The 23,559-nt window shown below is 44.5% G+C and overlaps 1 protein-coding gene across 16 annotated transcripts in view; it reads left to right on the top strand.

Moving 5' to 3' along the window:
• Kiaa1217 (KIAA1217 ortholog) overlaps nucleotides 1–23,559 on the top strand; it is a 456,742-nt gene that overhangs the window by 417,947 nt on the left and 15,236 nt on the right. For all 16 annotated transcript variants that reach the window (XM_055593725.1, XM_055593721.1, XM_055593732.1 and 13 more), the window contains 5 exons: nucleotides 4,423–4,589; nucleotides 16,160–16,335; nucleotides 19,159–19,289; nucleotides 19,804–19,951; nucleotides 20,131–20,590. In XM_055593725.1, the coding sequence (XP_055449700.1) occupies nucleotides 4,423–4,589; nucleotides 16,160–16,335; nucleotides 19,159–19,289; nucleotides 19,804–19,951; nucleotides 20,131–20,590 (1,082 nt within the window). The remainder of the gene's footprint in view (nucleotides 1–4,422; nucleotides 4,590–16,159; nucleotides 16,336–19,158; nucleotides 19,290–19,803; nucleotides 19,952–20,130; nucleotides 20,591–23,559) is intronic.

Raw genomic sequence — 23,559 nt, 5'->3', positions numbered from 1 at the left:
TCTGTCACCAGCCTCGCTTTCTGGTGTCACCATATCTGTGTGGTGACAGTCTGATCCTGTGCTTCCCAGGCAGGCCTTTCTGCAGAAGATGGCATCTTCCTGCCCACTGGGTTAGAAACAGGTCACGACAGGAGTGTGCTTACATGCTGAGGCTCTGCAGAAGCAAAGAGCCAGTTGTATGAAATGCTTAATTTGGGGAAAGCCACATCTCCTAATTTCCTGCAGCACAGGAATGTGGACAGGATTAAAACATAGGCTTAACTCCTTACCCCACCCATTGGCTCCACTCAGGCTGAGCAAAGCTTAGCACTCAGTTATAAGGGATGTTTCTCCAGCATTCAACTTAGAAATCAATCCGTGGCCTAAGCAGAACCCAGACGGTTGCTTCATTGGAATTACCAAACTTATCTTCAGAGCAATTGCCAGTTTGCTTTGGGATAATTGTTTGCTCATTTTCTTATTTATGATGATCCTAAGCGGATAAGATGAAACTACTAAGCACTAAAGCCTTCCATACCTCTAAAATACACCCTGGGAAAGAGAAGTGTCCTGTATATCATTTGATCAATGGGCACATGCAATTTGTAAGCTTTGACTCTTTCTTCCTTTCTATAGAGTAGCAATAAGGAAACATGTGTGCCTGGCACTGTTCATGCATTGACCCATTAATATCTATCCACAGTGGGTAGGTATCATTTTTATTTCATTGTTCCAGATAAGGAAGCAACTCACAGCCACACACATGTGACCCACCCTCTCATGTTATGATATACCAGTCCCTTGAAAGATACACAAGTTGTTTAATTTCTTCACTTTGAAATTGTGAAAACACCCTTATTGAGCAAGGCAGAAGAAGCAAGTGTAGTTTCTTTGGCTGTGCTTCCAAGTTTGTGATCAGTGATTCCAGGGGACAGATGGTGGTAGTGACACACGGTTTCTGAAAAGCCTAGGAGATTGGCAATGCCATTGGCAATGAGATCGGTTTTCACTCCTGTGTCTCTCCCCATTTTGATCTTTCTCCTTCTAATGAATGTAGCAAGGCTAGATATTGCCTACAGGGATTTAGTTACCATAGGAGCCTGTACGGTGCACAAGATACATTAATTCTTCCATAATCCAAGGTAGTAAGCCATAAGAAAAGCAGTGTGATGATGATGATGATGATGATGATGATGATGATGATGATGATGATGATTGTTGATGATTGGTGGTGACTTTAAGATGCAAGTAACAAAGATCAATTACTTAGAGTAGACTCAGTACACAGAAAAGAATGAGATTGTGGGTACAAACTGTATGTTGTCTCTTATTACTAGGCTTGGCAAGAAACTTGGCAAGATGAGTTTGACAACCCATCTGTGGGTATGGCATACCAACTCCAAGTCTTGTGGCTCCAGCGTGAGTGGGGACCTGCTTGGAGTCCCTAGCAACTAGATCTTCTCCATCCTAAGTCTGCATTTCAGGGCCTTTACTGTAGATCCTTGCTATCTGTTATTGCTGAGACTCTAGATGGAGATAGATGGTCCTTTCTAACATTCTGCTCAGAAAAGTAATGCAGCCAAAGGCAGTGAAGCTCACTCTTTGTCAGCCGTTGAGCTGAGCAGTTATAGGTGCTGACCTCCTTAGCCCACGAGGTAGCACCAGTACCCAGTCAAGATAAACAGAGAACATGGTTAAGTTACTTACTAGCTCAAGATCATATGTGGAAAAATGGATAATGAGAGTGGCTTCCAGGTTCTGGTCTCAATAATGAAGTGGATAGTAGTGTCCTTGGCTAAAATCAAATGGAGAGAGACAGAAAAGAGCTTGGGGAGGTGAGTGCTTGTTGGAAAGGCTGGTAGTGACTTGAGGTTTGAGGCTCCAAAGATAAATGTAAGCCTGGGGGGGGGGGGGCACTGGGAGCACTAGGCAGGTGGTAGAAGAGGATGGGCTTGCCCCAAAAGCAAGAGCAGAGAGAGGAAAGAAGGCAAGGGGAAAGCAGCTCAGTGGGACAGGAAACGAAAGAAATGCCTGGCAGACAACACAGACCAAACATGCCGCATGAAGTCACGGTCCCTGGAGAGTGTGGTGATCCCCATATCACTGGGCACTTTGTGAGCAGACATGACAGTGAATTCGGAGGATGGAAAACCACATGCAGTGGTACCAGAGGTTATTGATAAAGGTATATTTTTAAATGAATGTAGATCTCATAAAGAAATTGATTTTGAAAACGTTTCTTGAAGCCTGTTATCAGCATGCAGCTGTAACAGAAATGTGCAGACTGAGGTCTGCTTTCTCTAAGAGCTGGCGCAGCAGGTAAAGGTGCTTGTACCTAGCGGGATACCCAAGTTTGATCTCAGAACCTACTGAAAGTTGGAAGGAGAAAGCCGACATGTGTGTGTGCATGCACACACTTGCGACACACACACAATTTAAATTATAGAAATTGGTGATATAAGCTGGTACCCCTGGAACATGCAAGGATCGCAAGGTGGAGCTGGCAGGACAACTAGGCCGGAGCAAGACCTTGGTTGTTCCACTTACTACCTGGTGATAGATGGGGTAATGTCGTGAGTGCCCACACATGCTGCTGTAGGACAGACAAGGAGATATTGGCTGACTCAAAAGCGACAACTTGGACCTGATAGTTGTTCCCTGTCAGAGTACCTGACCTCGGAAGACACTAAGTAATTATGCCACACTGCTATATCAAGAGGCGCCACTGGGTGTTCTTTTCCTTTGTGCACACGCAGTGTAAAACAGTCTTTTCAACAGCTGCACGGATGGCAGCTACTCACTTTTCTGGGGTGACTTGATTTGCGAGTAAGGAAAAGGGAGATGTCCAAGTTTCTCAAGTCTTGACTGGTAATGGTCTGAATGACCACTAAGGTTCATAAGAATAGCCAGGAGTACCAACCTTCTGGCATTCTGTGGAGGCGGTAGAGCAACTGTCCTTGGACAGTCACCCTAAGGTGAAGAACTTGAGGTGCCACCAGTACTACATCCTGGTTGCTGAGCCACAACAGGACAGGCTCCCCACTAGTAACCACTACAGGCTATGCAAACCAATGGCAAGGCTCTGTCCTGCAAGGCTAGCCTGCTGTCACCAAGCTCCCAGGAGAGAGAACTGCGCGCGCGCGCGTGTGTGTGTGTGTGTGTGTGTGTGTGTGTGTGTGTGTGTGTGTAAGTGTCTGTCTATTTTTGTAGGTGTGTGTATATCTGTCTGTGTCTCTCTGTCTTTGTGTGTGTTTGTGTATCTGTCTGTCTCTTGCTCATATGTGTCTCTTGCTCATATCTTGTGTGTGTGTGTTTTTGTGTTTGTCTATGTTTTGTATGTGTGTTTGTGAATGTATGTGTATATCTGTCTCTTGCTCATGTATCTATCTGTGTGTGTGTGTGTGTGTGTGTGTGTGTATGTATGTTTGTGTGAGAGAGACAGATTCCACATTTACCCTGGGGGCCTGTTCCATAGCCCTGCACTGTCCTTAAAAGGCCAAACCATCTAGCACACACGCTTTAAACCCTGCTGGCCCTGTAAGCCATCCTCAGGCCCCTCCACAGTGTGGACCTCACAAAATGTGTGACACTTGTGTAAGGTCTGCAGACAGAGGCTGGCAGCTGGAGGACAACCCAGGTGCTTTTTCCTTTCTAGCGCAGGCCCTTCAGGGCTACAGGCAGAACCCAGGCTGCAGAGAGTGCCCCCACCATGCTCATCTCCAGCCTGGAAGTTTCTTTCCAGTGCCTTTTTGTTTTAATTTCTTTCCTAAAGAGTTTTTAAGTAAAGCCATGTTTTCTTACAAAGAGTGATAATGTTCAGAAATCTTAGTTCTTTTGATTTTAGAAACCTGTGAGGATTTAGCCAAGGGTACCCTCTTTTGATTAGTTTCCCATCTCTGTGCCCAACTTGTCCCATATCTGTGTGTCAGCAGGGATGGTCACACAGCATGCTCTCTGAGGGCCCAGAAATTAAATTCACCCCTACTCCAGAATGATATCTACTATATAGATTTAAAAGATCTAAAACTTAGCAAGAAGATTGTTGGAATACCAGCAGTCAGAATTGCTGTTGATACTTTCTTCTATATACTTTTCAACTTATATCTATAAAGCCCTGCGTGTTTAAAGAAAGAGAAAAAGAAAGGTGGAGGAGTCACGTGCGGGTTGGAGAGAGGGAGGAGGAAACAGATGGGTTCAAGGGACTGGTGGCAGCATAGACATTTGGCCTCCTTGGCAGGGCATTGCTGAAAGTACCGCTCTGCCATCCAATGGCAGTGAAGCTTCTAGAACATGATGGCTACCGACTGCATTCCTTCGTGATACTGTTTCCATGGTGTTTTTCATAATTTTCAGTCATCTGTGTGAAGACAGGCTGCACGGTTCAGGTGCTATCTGCATTCTAAGGCCTCTGCTATATTTTGGGTTTTGTTTTTTTCCTTATAGGAACAGCCCATGTTTCTACTGGGAAGAGTCTGGGCACTTTGGGGTCCCCACTGCCTCCCAGCCAACCCCTGCCTGCCGGTACCTCGTCCATCCACACGAGCCTGCTTGACATGAGGCGGAATGTGGCTGAACTCAGGCTCCAGCTCCAGCAAATGAGGCAGCTCCAGGTACTTCTCACGGAAGTGTCCTCTATCTTAGTGGCTCTAGGTCTGATTTCTCTGTCCCCCATATCTTCAGCCCTGCTGAAACTTCCCTAGTTCCTTTACTGTACCTTGTATAGGAGCCAATTGAAGGTCCCACATATGATCATAATGGCACAGCTTCCTTGTTTATCTGTAAGCATGGTCTAAAACCATCCACCACAACTAAAGCCAGTGTATGACAATATCTGTTAACAAAAAGTATGGGCTTCCTGCCAGCCAGGGCCACCAGTTCTCAGTGTGGTGGAGGCCAATACTCCACCTCAGAAAAAAGCTCCCCTCTTCCTTAAGGAAGTATGATGTCATTATAACTATGAGTTTAGCATAGAAGATGAACTCATTAGGGTGGGCTAATGAGGATGATTTGTTAAGAAAAAAAATCTGTATTTTATTTGAGTAATGTGGTCCAGGTTTCCTTTATCCTTTTCATTATTGAGAAATATGTGAGCTATAGGGAATCAAAGAGAAGGCAAAAACAACCCTTTGTGTCCCAGATCTTGGTCAGCAAACACTGTCAAACTGAAAAAAAAATAGGATATCCATCTGCTGGCTTGAGTTCTAAGGAGCAGGAAGCCCAGCATTGCATGAGGTCACATGCTTGCCTTGGATGCAGCCTTGGCCTCGCTGCAGGAGTTGGGGCACTGAGTGCATAGTCCTAGTGTGGCCTTTAAGAAGCTCATAATACAAACATTGTTAAGCGTGGAACACACCCAGGAGCCTGGGCAGCCACATGGGCGGAGATCCTCTGTAGCAAGTGGAAGCGATACGTAAGTGGTGAAGTACAGGCAGGGAAGGACTTTGAACCATAGTTCTTTCTGCATCCCAGTGCCATAAATCCAACAGGTTTCACCACCTAACAAAAGCTAAAAATGTGCTTTCCCACCACCACTGTCTAGATGTGGAAAGGGGCAGAGGGGAGAACAGCTAGATCTAGGCACAGAGTCATACTCAAGTCTCTAAATCCAGCCCTGGGAGGCTGAGGCAGGAAGATCATGAGTTCAAGTCCAGCCTATACTGCATAATGAGATCCTGTCTCAAAAGCACATCCTCTGGAAAAAAAATTAAAATGTGAAATAAGGACAGCTGGTTTGGAAAACCTCCTCAGGCCCTGGAATACATGGTGAGGGTTGAGAAAACAGCCTCCACTGCTTCATGCTCAGACACCCTCCAGCCATCCACTCTCTCTCTCTCTGTCCACACCGGGGGCATTTGGTACATATTTATTTATGTCACCTCTGAATCATGGCGTCTGTGAAAGTCCATCTTGGATGGACTTCTCTTGACCTTGCAAATTTCTCTTTCATTTTATATGTGTGTGGGGAGGTGTGGAGGTATACGTATGTGTTGTGGATGCATGTGAGTCTGCAGGTGTGTAGCCACGAACCTGTACCTGCAGAGACCAGAAGAGGACCGTAGGTTTTTTCTCTATTACTCTTCACCTTATCACTTTGAACCAGAAGCTTGCTGTTCCTGTCCTCCAGTCATAGGCCTGTGCAGCCATGCCCTGCTTTTATGTAGGTGCTAGAAATTCAGATTCACATCCTTATGCTTGTACAGCACATACTCTTACTCTTACTGAGCCATCTCTCTGCAAAGAAAGAAAAGGGATGAGAAAGGAGAGAGAGAGAATGAGAATGAAATGAATTGATTTTGCAATGAAATGACGCATCTGGGTCGGTAGTTAAAATGGCAAAGAATGTCTTCAGTCCTCGGATTACTAGGTAAACGGACAAAAAAAGCAAGGCCAATAAAAGCAGACCCCTGAAAAAGCAATTAGTTGCCACTCAATTCCAGCAACTCTTCCCCTGTAGGCTTAGACTCCATGTTTCTAGATGTTCTCAGTATCCCCAGAAAATATGGAAATACAGGTTTGATGTTAAACAGCCCCATTTTCAACTCTTAGAATGTAATTAAAACTTAATTGGTTGATGCTCCCAAGGTCAAAGGACAGGTCTTTAGGTCAGACACCACCTGTCACCCCTCTCCCCCATCTTTTCTGGTTTCTCTGTAGTCTGCCCCTCCTCACACTGCACTACCTTCTGGGAAATTGTTGGACTCTACCCCTACAAACTGAATCTGTCATTTCTATGGTAGGCCCTAACTCCTGCTCCAAAGGGAGCAGCTGTCGGCTTGGAGACATGAATGGCATGGCTTTAGCATGAGCAGAACAGCCGTGTTGGCTATTTCATAAGCATTTAGACACACTTGTTACTGCGGGTAGATGTTGCCAGCCACGGCAGGTCCTTGGTGGTGCATGGCATTATTTGGTTCTGGTAGGGTTGGGAAAGAGCTCCTGCCACCTGCGCTCTATCAACCCTTGAACCTATGCTAGCACAGTGTAAAACTGTCACTTTCTTAATGAGGAAGTTCTTGGCCGACGTTAGCAGTCCTAGCCTAGCTCTATGGGTTTCTTTATCCCTGTAGAACTGCTCCATTTCATTGGCTCTCTCTCTGGGAGTAGATAGCAATGAGCAATGTGCTGTGCCTGTAATCCCGGCACTTAGGAGGCAGAGACAGGAGGATCTCTGTGAGTTTGAGGCCAGCCTGGTCTACTAAACAAGTCCAGGACAGCCAAGGCTACACAGAGAAACCTTGTCTCTAAAAAACAAAAAAAGGGAGGGAGGGAGGAAGGGAGGGAGGGAGGGAGGGAGAGTGGAAGGGGAGAGAGCGAGAGAGAGAAAAAATGTTAGTGGTTTCCAGGGTAGACACAAGGGAGAGATAAGTACTTTGGGTTGTTTGTTTGTTTGTTTTTTGAGACAGGGTTTCTCTGTGTAGCCTTGGCTGTCATGGACTCGCTTTTATAGAACTCACAGAGATTCACGGGCCTCTGTCTTCCTGAGTGCTATGATCACAGGGCTGCTATCGTTCTCCCCTCTCCACTCCAATCTTTGTAGTCTCTGTGTCTCAGGCTTCCCTCCTCCACAAACTTCTGTCTTTTCAGCCAGAGGAGTCTATTTAATATAAGAACAATTGAGAACAATTAAGCTGTGGCAGCACCAATTCTCCATCAGCACCTGGATTATCCTACACCTAATATGAAATGCAGTCCCTGAGTGATTATGAGTCCACTAATAGAGCGATCATTAGAGACATATAGAACTCTCCAGAAGAGTCTCAAAAGAACAACATTTGAATTAGAAATTCAAATGTTCTTTGAGCTGTGTTATAAAATAGTAAAACTGAACGAACCCTTTTGTGTCTGGCAGCCTGCTTCAGTGATTAGATAATTAAATCACTGGAAAGCCTACACACTAGCAGATCATCATAGTGAACATTTAATTTCAGGAATTAATGGATTATTCACAGGAATACAAGTGTGAAGCTGACACAAGGGATGGTTAGATGGGGGAAATGATGTCAGTGAGACCATCGAGACAACGAGGCCCTATTCATGGGATTCACTGTCCTCCAGTTTCCAACAAGTTATCAGTAGATACGACATTATCTTAAGGTGTTACTGCCATTAGGGGACACTATGGCCACAGCAACTCTTAATAAATATTTAACTGGGGCTGGCTTTCCATTCAGAAGGTTAGTCCATTATCATTTTGGCAGGAAGCATGGTGGCATGCAGGCAGACATGGTGCTGGAGAGGTAGCTACTCTGAACTGGCAAGAAGCAGGAAGAAAGAGTGAGACACAGAGCTTGGCTTGAGCATCTGAGACAGCAAAGCCCACCCACAGTGTCACACTTCCTCCAACAAGACCACACCTCCTAATGGTGCCAGGCCTTATGAGCCTCTGGGGCCATTTTCATTCAGACGACCACAGACATATTCCACCCACACTGCCCATTAGAGTCACCTCAGGTCCTTCACAAAAGTACATATACCGACTCATGCTGCCAGAGTCTGACTTCATTGGTATGGACTTGCAGGTAAGCGATTCTAGAATATTCCAGGGTAAGAACTACTGCTCTTAGGTTATTCTGAATGTCCAATCCAATGACGATGCCTTGTAGACATACTGGGATCAGTCAGCTCTTACAAATGTTAAAGTGAATATGAATGAGTATGCCACCACCCTGTAAGCCCAAAAGGAGATGGTGACTTAAACCACTCCAAACCATGTACCTTCCTCATACCCAGGGAGCAGAGCTGTGCCCTCTGCTCCATATGATTTGCTACAAGCCACAAGCTGATTGAATTGCTACACTGCTGTGTTCTCACTCCCAGGTAACCTGGGTCCACAAAGCTGGCAACAAAGAACTCTGTAACTCATTCAAAAGATGGTGAGCACTGGGCACCGTGACACACGCCTGTGACCCCAGCACCCAGGAGGCAGAGGCAGGCAGAGCTCTGTGAGTTCAAGGCCAGCCTGGTCTACAGAGGGAGTCCAGGACAGCCAAGGCTACACAGAGAAAACCTCTCAGAAAAATAAACAAACAACAAAAAAGATGATTACCCTTCTCCATTAGTTTTCCTAATACGATTTATAAATAAAGATCCACTTTTTCTAGTGGTAAATAATTCCATTCCTATAGAATGCCCCAGGACATAGACTTTTTTTTTTCTTTCTGAGAGAATTCCAGACCTACAGAGGTGAGTACACTTCTGTCCATCTCTGAGTTGAAGAGATGAATCTATTTCTGGAAATAAGTAAGTAAAAACACCAAGTTCTGTGGAGACCACAGTTGGGACTTCACCCAAATTAAAAGAATGGATTCATTCTACTGTTCCAGTCTACACACACATTGTATTTGTTTTCTTGGCCTCCTAGCTCTTTATCTGGCTTCCTGATAAGTAAAAAAAAAAAAAAAAATCAGGTTATTCTGAGTGACATTTTTACAATTTTTGATAATCTGCTATTTTTCCCTGGTGAAGGAGAATCGACATTAAAAAGACAGCTGGACACAGAGCTCTAGGACCTGCCCTCTAACTGTTGATGTAATTCAACAGTTATCTTAATCTATCTTTAGCCTCATTTTCTGTTGTCCAAAATTATAATCATGAGAATGTGTATCCCAGAGGAAAACACACCAAAATTTGGCCCCTATAGGACAAAACTGTTTTCTTCAACAAGCCAGAAATGATAAGTGGAGCAGACACAGGAGTTGGCAATTTATCAAGCCCCTCAGGTCACAGACAAGATACTGTCTAAGATCGTGAGGGAACAACCAGACAGTATGTGTCCAAGACCAGCATTGCTCATGCTCCATGAAGTCTTGGGGACCTTACATGGGTGGTGGAGTCATTCTGGAGTCTGTTTTTTCCCAAACTCCCTGGTTTTATGGTCTAATAAACATATTATGGTGGGCTGCAGCATCTGGCCCATTTTGCTAGCTAGGCATGTTGTCAAGGCTGGTTTCACCTAACAAACCAGGGATGAGCATAGGAGGTGCAAGGTTATTTTGAGGTAGTTAGATTTAGATTTAAACAGTTTCCTAGGGACGAGAGAGATGGCTCAGTGGTTAAGGGCACCGTCTGCTCTTTCAAAGGACCCGGGTTCAATTCCCCACAACCACATAGCAGCTCACAACTGTCTGTAATGCCAATTCCAAGGAATCTGACACCTTCACACTAAAGCACATAAAATAAAAATTAAATAAATAAAAATAAATAAATAAATAAATAGATAGATAGATAGATAGATAAATAAATAAATAAATAGATGAATAAATAGAACTTTCCTATTTACCCATGAAGTTGACATGGATAACTCACTTGGCCCAATTAAAGATGTGATGGCCAAGTGGACTTGGGGAGGGGCATGCATGCAGAAAGGGAAGGGAGGGTGGGATCGGGAGGGGCGGAGGGGGGGTTTATGGGGGGGGATACAAAATGAATAAGGTGTAATTAATAAAAGTTAAATAAAAATTTTAAAAAATTAAAAACAAAAAAGATGTGATGGGCAATAACATTCTAAGTACACTATAAAAACATCAAGGACAATTTCCAATAAACTGTGTCTCCAGCTAAGAGAGTGGCTGCAGCTGCATTTCACTCACCATCCCACTGTGGACAGCAAGAGAACTGGAAACTATATTGAACATGACTTGTAGACACTGGGCACAGATAACATGGGCATGGGTTGCTCAGAAAAATGGAAACAAAGGAGGTGAATCCCACAGTTGACCCATGCATCTGCCTGCAGTTACTTTCCAGATGTAATGCAGAAACTCAGGATATCCTGGGATCATCTTGCTGGGCAAAGGAGATAAAATCAAAGTTCAGAGAGTTGAAGCAGCTAGCATTTATGGAATAGAGTACCAAATAGAAGTCTCTATGTAGAAAGGAATATGTTAATGTGTGGGCCAGCTATTGGGTAATAAACCAAGGATGTGTAGTACAAACAGACCTCTGAGCCAGGCAAAGACCATGTGTATAAACCAACAAGCCAAAATCTTCCTGGAGACCACCTAGGCCTAGAACAGTTCAAGTTTTGGCAAACAAGAATGAAGAGACCACATTGTATACCTCAGCATTTAGTATAGACTAGGAAAGGGCTATACCCAGTCTTTGTACTGACCTAGCCCTAGTGGAAAGATTACCCTAGATTCTCCCTACTAATACTTAAAAATAATCCTCTCAATAATAAAAGGAGCCACACATAACTGGCCTGTCAGAAAATATCCAAAATCTGTAAGGAAAACAATAAAAACTAGTGCTCTGTGCCTAGCATGCAATTAAAAAACAAACAACAAACAAACAAAACAACAACAACAAAAAAAAACAAAACAAAACAAAAAAAAAAAACACTAGACATGAATGATGGTGAAAAATGCAATCTATGATAACTCAGCCAATAGAAGCTGACCGGAAGTGATAGAAATAATCACATCAGTAGCAAAGACTTCAAAAAGCTACTCAAATTATTCTTTTTTTTTTTAATTCACTTTACATCCTTGTTCTAGCCCCATCCCTCCTCCATTCCCAAGCCCATCTTCCCTCTCTTCCTCCCTCTACCCTCCCCTTCCTCTCCAGCCCAGCTCACCAAGTTGCATCAGAACTGAGCATGTCCTCTTCCCCTGTGGGCTGTCAAGGCAGTCCTGCCAGGGGGAAGTGATCCGAAAGCTGGCACGTGAGTCCTTGTCTGATGCAGTCCCCACTTCCCTTACTAGAGGACCCACATAGGTCTAAGCTGCCATGTGCTACATCTTTGTAGGGGGCCTAGGTCCAGCTCCTGCATGGTCCTTGGTTGATGTTTCAGTCTCAGCAAGCCCCTCTGGGCCCTCAAATTATTCTTAAAGATTTAGAAGAAAACATAAACAAATGCCACAAGAGATGAAGGGTAGAAAGAATTTTTACCTGGAGTTTTTGATAGTTGAACACACCCACACACAAACACACACATACACAGTATGTTGATAGACTGAAAAGATGAATCACTGGCCAAAGAAAGCAATAGGAAACAGCAACAGAAACTATCCAAAAGCTAAGAAGGAATTACACTGACATTCAGTGACCCATGGAACAGTATTCAAGGATCAGTGAGGGGAAGGAAACTATTACAAGAAAGAGTGGATGCAATTTTTCCAAATTTGATGAGGGCTATAAATCCACAGTCCAGTAAATATCCAGACTGGTATGCACAAAGGAAACCACAGCAATGGATACTAGAAAACAAGGATTAATAGAAGAGGCAGGCAGAATCAGGAAAGCCATTTCATACATTAAAATGGTATTGCTCGTGAGACAACACATATAATTCCAGCAGAAGCAAGCACAAGGTGGAAGGAAATCAACTTTCACTTCTGTCTAGCACTGTGCTGACTGTCTTCTTTTAATTTAATTTACTTTTTTCTTATTAGTTACATTTTGTTAACTCTGTATCCCAGCTGTATCCCGCTCCCTCATTCCCTCCCAGTCCCACCCTCCCAATCTCCTTGTACTGACTGTCTTATCAAGCACACCCAGGATCAGCACTAGCAAAGGAAATGCTGGTATGTGACAGGCAAATAAACTGCCCTTGACTTTTCTCAAAAAGCATATGAAACTGAAGAAGATCTACAAAAGTACTATTAGAAATAAGTGACTTTAGAATCAAGTCAAATAGAAAATAGAAAACATTTAGTATGCCCAAACATGGGAATGTCAGTCAGCCATAAAAGAAATGAACTGCTGAAATAACATAACTAGAATCTCAAAAGCTCTGTGCTAATCTGGGGCTGTAGCTCAGGGCAGAGCAGCTCCCAGCGCATGCAAGGTCCTGAGTTCCATTCCAGCACTGGGGACAGGAGTCCCGAATGACAGAAGCCAGACACAATGGAAAATGACTATGTGATTCCATTGGCATGATGTGCCAGGATAACAAAAGCACGGATGGCTTCCATGGGCTGACAGTTGCAAACTTGAAGGATCTTGAAGGGAACTTTGAGAGTTACAAAAAAGTGTTGGGTCTCTTTTTATGGTGTATACTGGTAGACACAATTGTGGACTTGTGGAACTGTGTCTAAACGTGAGCATATATATCTTACCATTCATGTACAATCACTTCACGAGGTTGAACAACAGGGATGCAAGCTTTACCAATCCTCAGATACTGACAACAGCTTAGGAAAGAGCTGTTTCTTCCCCTCAGCTTTTCTTTTTGCACTCTGCCGGGGTAAACCAGGACATTACCGTGACCAAGAGATGATGGCAGTAGCAGGGCGAGATAGACAGGGAGGGAGTATGGGAGGGACGAAGAAATAGCCAGCTCAGCATCTCTTCCTTTAGGGATCGCTCCTCTCCGTTGCCCTCAGCTGAATCCCACGAAGACTCCTTTCTGGAGAGCAGACAGATATAGCCTAGTACTCAGCAACAGCCACTGTGGCCCTCCACTAGCTCAGTAACTCACTTAAATATTACATGGGATTCTTTTCTAAGATATCCATAGCTGTTTCAGAAATGTTATATTTATCTCTGGTGCTAGAATGTGTGCTTGTACCCTGGAACAAGATTCTTGTCTAGATAGAATAATTTGGGGTAAATGGTAAAAATGACTTTTTTCTAGTCTTGACTGAGTCTAGAAGTTCCAAATGAGCCTGAATAAGTCTCATGACCTTTCAGAATGATTTCTACTTCCTAACTTTCAAATTCCAATTTGTAAGGCCCTCCCAGTAATAATTCCTATTTTTGATAGCCATTTTAGTGTCTGTTGCTAATGAAACAACAGTGTTATTTGAACTTGTTTCATTGTGGGTGTGTACAGGAGGGCTGTAACAGAGCTGTGTTCTAGCTCATGGTACGGTGGTACCAACCCTCCTTTTATGAACCCGGGAGTTTTTAGACCACCACACTGCCCTCAGTGGTAAAACACTTTCACCCAGGAAGTGAAAAGATTTCCGATGTTCAGTTTGCATCCCAAACCAGGTCAGTCAGACTTTTTTCTCACCCAGGTATCCATAACTTTCACAGCCATTGAATCATGTACTTTTTTGTGCCTTACATATCCATCTCCTTTCATTGTGCCTCCCTGTCACAGGCTGAGCTCCGTGGAACTTGTTCCCTAGCCTTGAATTGGTGCACAGGTTTTCATAGAAGGCATTGTTGCTTTTCACATTTCCTTGACCTACGTGTAGTCCTGACCACACCTGCCACAGCCTCTGCAGCACAACCAGGCTGAGCCTCAGCCTGACCCCAGCCAGTGGGTCACTCCCTAATTTAACCACTTAGAGAAGAATGCTGGATTTTTCACTGCTCTCTGTTATCAGCCTAAATTCATCTATTCAAAAGATGTTATTGGATCCTCTTCCTAGAGCACAAATTAGCAAGCAGGAGGCAAGATCATTTCAGGAGGTGGAAAGAGCAGGTACAAGGTCACTCACTGAGTCAGAAAGGAGCTCAGAGTCAGGAAGACCAAAGGATGTTGGTGTGGCCATAGCCAGTGTAGGAGGCATACCTAAGAACAGGCTGGACACTCAGGTATAGAGAGCAGAGGAGGTGCATGTCTGCTAGGTACTGACTGATTTTAGAAGCATAATGAAAGGACATTAGCAAAGCTGTGTGAACATGACTGTGGCTCATAGAAGTCACCAAGAGTGGTAAACTGGTTTTTGGCTCTCACCCAGACACAACCACAAGCCCCACCCCAGGTTTCTGCTCTCTGATAACAATAGCTGATACGTACTCAGAGCTAGGTTTGTACCAGACACTATCCTAAGCATTTTTTTTTTCTTAATTGTCTCACTAAATCCCCACAACCAGCAAAAGTACTGTCCTGTTACCCCACTTCCTTATTAACAGTCATGGAAACTTACTAGCATTCCATAGCCACAATCTTTTTGGCCAGTAATCACCAGGAAGAATCACTTTGCATGTGACCCAGCTCACTCTTTATTCAGCTAATGACAATCACAATGAGGCTTTCAACAAGCTCTGCCGTGGTCTAACTGCACTTCCCTCAGTGTGAAGATATAATGGGGCAGACGACAACAGTGCCCCCTATACTGTGAGGTGATACCTTGTAGTGCAGAAGGCTCTAGAAAACAATACCAACAACTTAAAGTAACTCCGGTGTTTCCGGGGTACTTGGGGCTAGGCTACTGAGTAGAAGGCATTTGCTGCTGCTGAGGCTGATCAAGGGTGTTCACTGCATGAACATATGAAAGCCTGGCATTGTCCTGCCCCAAGGATGCAAGTGTTGACCAGTATCTTATGAAGACTAGCTGCAAATTTGCATGTTCTTTGCTACATGAGATGAAAAACCAGTGAGCTCTGGAAACCATGTGGAAATTATTGGCTTAGATACACATGCACACTTTGTCAAATCCAGTGAAATTAGTAAATTGCCAAAAGCCCGGGTCTCGATATCCTTCTCACCGTCAGTACTGTGTACCATGTGGTAAGAAGCTATAATTCCACGATATTGAGCCAGGAAGCCAAATACACCAGAGAGTACAGATTAACTTCTTTATATATTTTTTTACTTTATTTTTTTTGTTTTATTAGTGTGAAGGTGTCAGATTCCTTGGAATGGGCATTATAGACAGTTGTGAGCTGCCATGTGGGTGCTGGGAATTGAACCCAGGTCCTTTGGAAGAGCAGAGAGTGCTCTTAACCACTGAGCCATCTCTCCAGCCCCAGATTAACTTCTTAAAGACATTCTGAAAAATTCCTGGCAAGCCAATAGTTGTTGAGTATTCATGAGAGCCTGAGAGTAGCCCTGCCAAAGAGAGAAGATCCCACAGCGTCAGAGTGAAATGGAGATAGAGAAAGTCAAAGTGGCTTGCCCAAGTCTCTAGTGGGCCAGGAAGGATGGAGAGTTGATTGATCCTTGGCTTCCAGTGCTCATGCTCTTGGCTCCTCTCTGTAAAGTCATGTCCATGAGAGTGTGCACCGTGTGTGTGTGTGTGTGGCAGTAACCAGAGAGTAGAAAAGATTCTACCTTTCCTATAGGCACAGAAAACTGATGTTCAGCTGTCAGTTGCCTGCTAAAACTCAGCTGTTCTTGGAGGAAGCAATACTGAATAAAGTCCTTACTCTCCTCTCTTTCTTACCAAAATAAAGATTCAGCTGTGGGTTTTCTTTGTGGCCACTTCCGAAGACTGCAGGGCATTCAGTCTCACTGATGGCAGACAGGCAAAGCTAATGGAGGCTGATTTCTTTTGTGCAACAGCTGCAGAACCAAGAGATTCTGAGGGCGATGATGAAGAAGGCTGAGCTAGAGATCAGTAGCAAAGTGAGAGAGTCAATGAAGAGACTGGAGGATCCGGTGCAACGCCAGCGCACCCTGGTGGAGCAAGAGAGACAGAAGTACCTTCAGGAAGAAGAGACTATCGTCAAAAAGTTACAGTGAGTGGCCAGTCGCCCAAGGAAAAAAACTGTCCTGTTTACAGGCTTCTTTTCTTAGTTGGTATTTTTCTTTCTCTTTATTGAGCGCCTACTGTGTGCACCACAGATCTGCTGACCCTGGACCAAGAAAGCGTGGGACATCCTTAGAGAATCATGGGGGTGGGGACTGACAGGAGAATTGGGCACACGGTACGAATGACGTCACATGTTTGAACTGTGTCATTCTTATGTACGTACTGCCTTCCATAGACCATACTCTTGCTCTGGAGACTTACTTGATTCTCTCTGGGCTGTGCTTGCCAAGACTGGGAAATAACAGGAACCCACGGTAGGGTAAGAGAACCAACTCCAGAAAGTTGTCCTCTGGCCTCCTCGTGTGTGGCCTTGTACGTACAGTCACCCCTCATACACACAGCACTAATATAAAATTTACTAAATACGTCCTTTTAATATTACCATAAATGTTCCTTATACCTTAAATAGCCATAGATGAGGATAACTGGGTGGGTCTGTCTGGCAGGAGAGCAGGTTAGGTAAGATGAGTGGAAACTGAGTTGGAACTACAGAGAAAGCCATTGCTGCTCTTCCCTGGCCCTTCCCTCCCTGTTTCCCTTTCATTCTAAGCTCCGAAAAGAAATGTTCTCATAGAGCCTGCTAGGCTTAGGTCCTACAAACATGAGGACAGAGGGGGGAAATTGGGGTTTAAAAGAAAAGAGAAAAATTGAGTCTAGGTCTTTCATGGTTTTCTCCATGGAAATAGTGGGCTTCTAGTAAGAGTCTGGTTAAGTTCATTTTAAACAAACAATATGCTTCTTTTTAACAAAGGCAGAATAAGAAGCAACCTAGGTCAATGCTACAAACTGTAGCACCATGAATGTCTGATGTCTTGTAGAGCAATTCAAAAGCCCATTGGTAACTTTGAAAAGATGGTCTACATTTACTCTTAGCTGCATTGTCTCTTTTACAATCTTTCATTAATCATTAACTCAATGAAAGTGACCTTCAGTGCTTTAAATAGGAATCAAAAGAACTGGCAGAACAATGGTGTCCAAGGTTCCCTGCTGCCCAGCAAGGGAAGTGGGGTTCGGGGATCTTCTGGTTGCAGGGCTCTGACATACAAGAGGCAGACTATGTAAGAGAAACCAAAGGAGGATTTTGTTCAGAAGGAGTGGCTCCCTGGAGGAGTATTGGCATACTGACCTGCATGTGGGTGGCTGATGGACCTGAGCTAACACTTGCAGTATCAGCGTGGAAGGGCTTCATCAAAGCCAGAAGCACCATAGAGTCAACAGATGCAGGAGACTGTGCTTGGTCTAGCTGGAAATCCCTCACGAGGGGATGATTCTAGAGGTCTCACAGGGGCTGGCCCAGTTCCCATCTCAAGGAGCAGCCACTGTCTGTATCCTGTAGATATGCTCACATAACAGTAGCTGTGAGTCACAAATGCAGAAACGGGAGCTACAGTGTCCCCCTTTGGCCCCAGGGGGTCATCAGTGTATCTGAGAATTCTAGATCAGAATGGCTGATGTCACCAGATACTTTATCTCCCTGCTCACAAGAGGTCAAATGTGCCATGTATGGCTTCAGCCTTCTTGAATGCCCTATCCTGCTCAACTCCCTCCAGAAGCTACCTTAGCCCCTCCACTAGCTTACTTAGAGGAAAGGGCTATGTCACCTCCTCAGTGGCCATCCTCTGTTTGCACCAGTAAGTATAGTCGCCAGTCACTTGCTGCCACCTAGTGGTCCTCGTTTCTCAGCACTCTCTCCTCATGAATCTTCAAGATGCTTTCTCTTGAATTTGCCGGCAAATTGACTACTAACACGTATGGGTTAGTAAAGAGGCCTGGACAGACTGTTTTTGTTATTTCAAGTAGAAAAATGTAACTTAGCTCTGTTGTAGTTTTTATCTGGACATACATACATACACACACACACACTTGCATGCGCATATTCACCAGAAATAAGATCTCTAAGTGCTTAGCCATGAAAAGAGAGGTAATCATTGTTGACCAAGAATCATAGACTAGAGTTTATCCATTAGGGAACTTTGAAGGCAGTTTTGTTCTTTCTTTCCGAGGGACACTTGACAATGTCAAGGGACATCTCAGATGTGCCACAAATTACTGGAGTTCCTTACTATTGGTACTCAACAGGTAGAGGCAGCTAAACATCCTTCAGTATACTAGACAGCCTTGCATTAAAGAAAGAGAGAGAGAGAGAGAGAGAGAGAGAAAGAAAGAAAGAAAGAAAGAAAGAAAGAAAGAAAGAAAGAAAGAAAGAAGAAAGAAGGAAGGAAGGAAAGAAGGAAGGAAGGAAGAAGAAAGAAGGAAAGAAAAGAGAGAAAGAAAGAAAGAAAAGAAAATGTCCGGTACCAACTTCGAGAAACCTGGTTGTCTGATCTTATTCCACTGTAGCACTGGCTCACACAGACACACTCACACACTCACACATGTTCTGCCTCCATCTCTAGTCTATCACTCCCATCTGTCTTTCTCTCACTCCCTTCTTGGTAATCAAATATATACAGTGCTCCCTTGGCTGGTGTAAATACCAATGAAAATTAAGAATGTCTAGAGCAAGCCACAAGTCCTTCCTTACCCCCCGGCCTCTGACCAACCTGGGCCTCGAACGATGGGCACAGGAGAACTCTCCTGCAGCTGCCTTACACCTCCATGCTCCAAGGCAAACAACCACCTGATGCACTCCTTGGAAGCCTAAGGTGGGGCTGGGTCATAGCCAAAAATGGGGAGCAGCCTGTTCCTGCACCTGTCCTTTGTGAAAGCCTCCATGCTCAGTTCCATCTGCTATCTGCCTCCCCAACAGTGAACTGGAGGACTTTGTTGAGGACTTGAAGAAGGACTCTTCCTCTGCTGGCCGCGTGGTGACTCTGAAAGATGTAGAGGACGGGGCTTTCCTCCTTCGACAAGTGGGAGAAGCTGTAGCCACTCTCAAAGGTGAGTCTTCCGCTGGAAGGGAGAAGTTGGAAGTATGTTGATTGGGATGTTTAAGATTCTTTCAAATCCCAGCTACTCTGGAGGCTGAGGCAGGAGGATCCCTTGAACTCAGTTAAGACGAGCTTAGGGAAACAGTGAGGCCTTGTTTCAAATAAACACATAAATAAATTAACAACCCTTCAAATAGTGAAAGATTTCTCAGAGGACCCTTACAGATGGTGGTGAAGATGTAAATTTATTGATATAACTAAACATTTCTATTTTTTTTTTTTACTGAGCCTTACAAACATAACAAACTCCTTGAAAATAACGCTAGCTTTTAGTTAGCTTTATCCATAATACACAGGGAATGGACCTAGAGGGACTGTGACCTTGTCTGATTCACTTGGTCTGACCATCTTTTGTGCTTTAATCCACGGCCTCCCCACACGTGTATGCTACTCTGGTTCACAGGAGTGGGGTAGGCATTATTCCAGCTTCCCATTCCATAACTCACAGCTGGTTTGGCCTGTAGGAGAATTTCCAACCCTGCAAAATAAGATGCGTGCTGTTCTACGCATAGAAGTTGAGGCAGTGAGGTTCCTGAAGGAAGAGCCACACAAGCTGGACAGTCTCCTGAAGCGTGTGCGGAGCATAACGGATGTCCTGACATTGTTGCGGAGGTGACTGTCGTGGTCCTGATGGAGTGGATGAGGGGTGGAAGTGGGGGCCTCAAATGTTGGGATGCAGGTCATGGGCGCCAAGGGCCTGCTTTTAGTATCATTGTGACTTATTACTTCCTATTATGGCATCCTGAAGAGTACTCTCCACATTTAACGCTGCTGTGCATGGTTTCTCCTAGGCATGTCACTGATGGGCTCCTGAAAGGCTCAGATGCAGCCCAGGCCGCACAGTATGTGGCCATGGAGAAAGCCATGGCTGCAGAGGTCCTGAAGCATCAGGAAGAGACAGCCCACTCAACTGGGCAGCCCCTCCACAGTAGCACTGGAAGCCCTGGTGATGTGAAGTCAGAAGTGGTGCCCCTCTCCACCATGCTGGTTCACCATGTCCAGAGCCCACCTGTCCTCATGCAGCCCTCCCAGCACTCCTCAGCCTTGCTGAACCCAGCCCAAAACTTGCCCGGAGGGAGCAGTCCCCACACGGTCAGCTCTCCAGCAGGCACACAGGACGTCACCTCTGCACCTCCCTCGGCTGTGGTCCCCCAGTCCTCCCCCACCACAGTGAATGGCTCTTCCATGCAGAGCTTGTTCATTGAGGAGATCCACAGTGTGAGTGCCAAGAACAGGGCAGTGTCCATTGAGGTAGAGTATTTCCATTTCTCACAGCCCATAAACATAGCCCTTTCCTATAGGGCATTTATATTCAGATTGTTGTATATTTAAATATATTTAAATGTATGAATTTCTAGTGTGTGTGTATTTGTGTGTTTGTGTGTGTGTGAATAGTACTATGTATTCATATGAATATAATATGAATCAAAGATACAGTTTGACTGGAGATAGCATTTGTATAGATATTTAGGGGGTTGTTGTTTTTAGATTTTTCTAGAAACAGAGTAAAGGGTTGAGGGAGAGGTCATCAGGTGTGAGATGACCCTGGTCTGGAGGAGGGTGGGTCTGTGGTATGTTGGTGAGTGTTGAACAGCTGTCATGGAGAAAGCCAGATAGGAAGCATCTTCCAGAACCCACAGGGCAGATCTGGGATCTGGTGCGCTCATCTGAGGCAGTGAGTTTTCCAAGCGAGTGCACATTGAGCCACCGTGCTGAGGCAAGCTTGGAGAGGGTTTGCCTCTGATCCTGGGAGTCATGAGAATCGGGGCAAGCAAAGAATGTGCTATCTTAGTCTGCTTTCTGCGGCTGTGATAAGCACCATGAACTTGGAGAGGGAAGGCTTTATTCGGTTTACACATCTGGGTCACAGGCCACTGAGGGAAGCCAAGCCAAGAACTGATGCAGAGGCCATGGAGGAGTGTTGCTGACTGGCTTGTTCCACATGGTTTGCTCAAGCTGCTTTCTTTAATACCCCAGGACCACCATCCCAAGGATGGCACAGCACCCAGTGGGCCAGGCCTTCCCACAAGAAAATGCCCTGCAGATTTGCCTACAGGCAATCTGATGGAGAAATTTTCTCAATTGAGAGTTTTCTTTCCAGATAACTCTAGCTTGTGTCAAGTTGACAAAAAACTAAGCATGACAAGTGTTAAGGAGGGAGTTCTGGCGAACGGTGCTGGAGAAGGGATGTGAGTGAGCAGGGTAGCTGAAAACAGAATAAAGACTGGGAAACGGGTTGCATGGTGATCTGGGAGCATGTAAAAACCAGTACAAGGTCCCCGGGAAGTGTTCTAGAGACAGTCAAGAACACAGAAAGTCTGAGCAGTGAGTTTTCAATGTGGTATCTTCAGAAAATGATCCAGAGACAGTCCACGGAGTCTCCTGAGACAGTGGTGTGGGATGGAAGGAGCTGTGTGGGAGGCTGCTGCAGTAGTCTAAGAATGAAGGTGGAACTGTGGGCATGGTAGGGAACCTGTAACTGCAGTAGTCCGAGGCAGCCTGGCTCACACAGTAAGATCTGGGTGAGAGTGCAACAAGGTATTTGCCCAGAACATTCTGCTTCCTGAGTTTCCCATCCCTGAAAAAACAAATTAAATGACATAACAAACAAACAAACAAACAAAAAAGCATAATGTTTTAAATATTTTTTTGCTTTACCAGCTCTCTTTCCCCTCATCCACAGCCTTTCCTCCACTCTATTCCTAGCAGCCTGGTCATACTTACCCTCACCTGTCTTATGTGAATAATTGACTGTGTTTGGATGACCCTAAACTGCCATGGCTACAGTCATGAGGCCACTAGATATGGGGTAGTTTCCAAGCCACATGCTCTGTCTGTGTCCTGATCCATGTCACCTATCCAAAAATTGCTTATTGAGAAAGGAATCGAAGGTGATTGGTGGAGCATGACTCCTATCCCCAGCACTGGGATAGGAGTCGGGGTGGGTGACATTGGGGGATTGCATTTCTTTCCTTAAAGAATGTTAGTGTGACAACATTTTTATTTTATAAATGTCCAAGAACCTTCTGGGCATAATTATCAATAAGATGTGTATATTTCCAGTTGTGAAAGGACACTTAGGAGTTGTCTCTGAAAATGCCTAGGGCCCTCCTGATACCTGGGCCATTGACAAATCAGGCACAATTTATTCATTCACTGGTCCCCCATTATCCCTCATTGGCTCTGGGTAGACAGTGGGCAAGGCTCACCTGTTTATGGCTCAAGTACGTGCCAGGAGGTCAGTGCTAAAGAGGAAAACACAGGCTTATGTTTTTATGATGAGACCCTGAGCAAATGCCCCATGTAATCGGCTATGACATTGTACTTTAGTAGCCTTATTTAGTAGTCTTTTTAAACCTATTTATTTTTATTAATTACAGTTTATTCACTTTGTATCCCAGCTATAGCCCTCCTCCATCCCCTCCCAATCCCATCTTTCCTCCCTCATCTCTTCCCATGCCCCTCCCCCAGTCCACTGATAGGGGAGGTCCTCCTCCCTTTCCCTCTAACCCTAGCCTATCAGGTCTCATTATCTTCCTCTGTGGCCTGGCAAAGCTGCACCTCCATCATGGGAAGGTGATCAGAGAGCCAGCTACTGGGTTCATGTCAGAGACAGTCCCTGTTCCCCTTACTTGGGGGACCCCCTTGGAGACTGAACTGTATTTAGTAGTCTTACATCATGAGCATACACCAATCATGGAGTGAAGTTCCACTCAGCTTTCTGTAACAATCCCAAGATAATGTGCTTTTAGTTATGTAAAGGTGTTTTTAAATGCTTGAATGCATCTTTATCATGAAACTTGATCACAATGTAGGTGACCTAAACAATAACCCCTTCCACTTTATAAGAAAGGATAACCCAGATGTATATACTAAGTCTTGAGCAGAATTAGAATTGAGGCAAAGGATTTTTCTCTATTTAATTTATTTTGCAAAAGATGTATAAAAAACACAAAATCGTACATATTGATAGAGTACCAAATGATATTTCTGTACATGAGTACATTATAAAATCAAGACATTGGCCTTTATTGTGGTTCTTACTTAGTGTTTGGGTTTCTGTTTGTCTAAACATTTCTTTTGAAAAGAAAGCTGAATTTAGTAAACAAAAGTTGTAAGTAATAAATGCTTTTGAGAGGTGGGTGGCGCATGCCTTTGATCCCAGCACTTGGGAGGCAGAGGCAAGTACATCTCTGTGAATTTGAGGTCAGCCTGGTCTA

The sequence above is a fragment of the Psammomys obesus genome, unplaced genomic scaffold (genome assembly GCF_907164565.1).
Source record: "Psammomys obesus unplaced genomic scaffold, mPsaObe1.curated_primary_1811, whole genome shotgun sequence".
Taxonomy (NCBI): Eukaryota; Metazoa; Chordata; class Mammalia; order Rodentia; family Muridae; genus Psammomys; species Psammomys obesus.
Note: the sequence above shows the minus strand (reverse complement) of the source record. Positions and strands in the feature narration are given on the sequence as shown.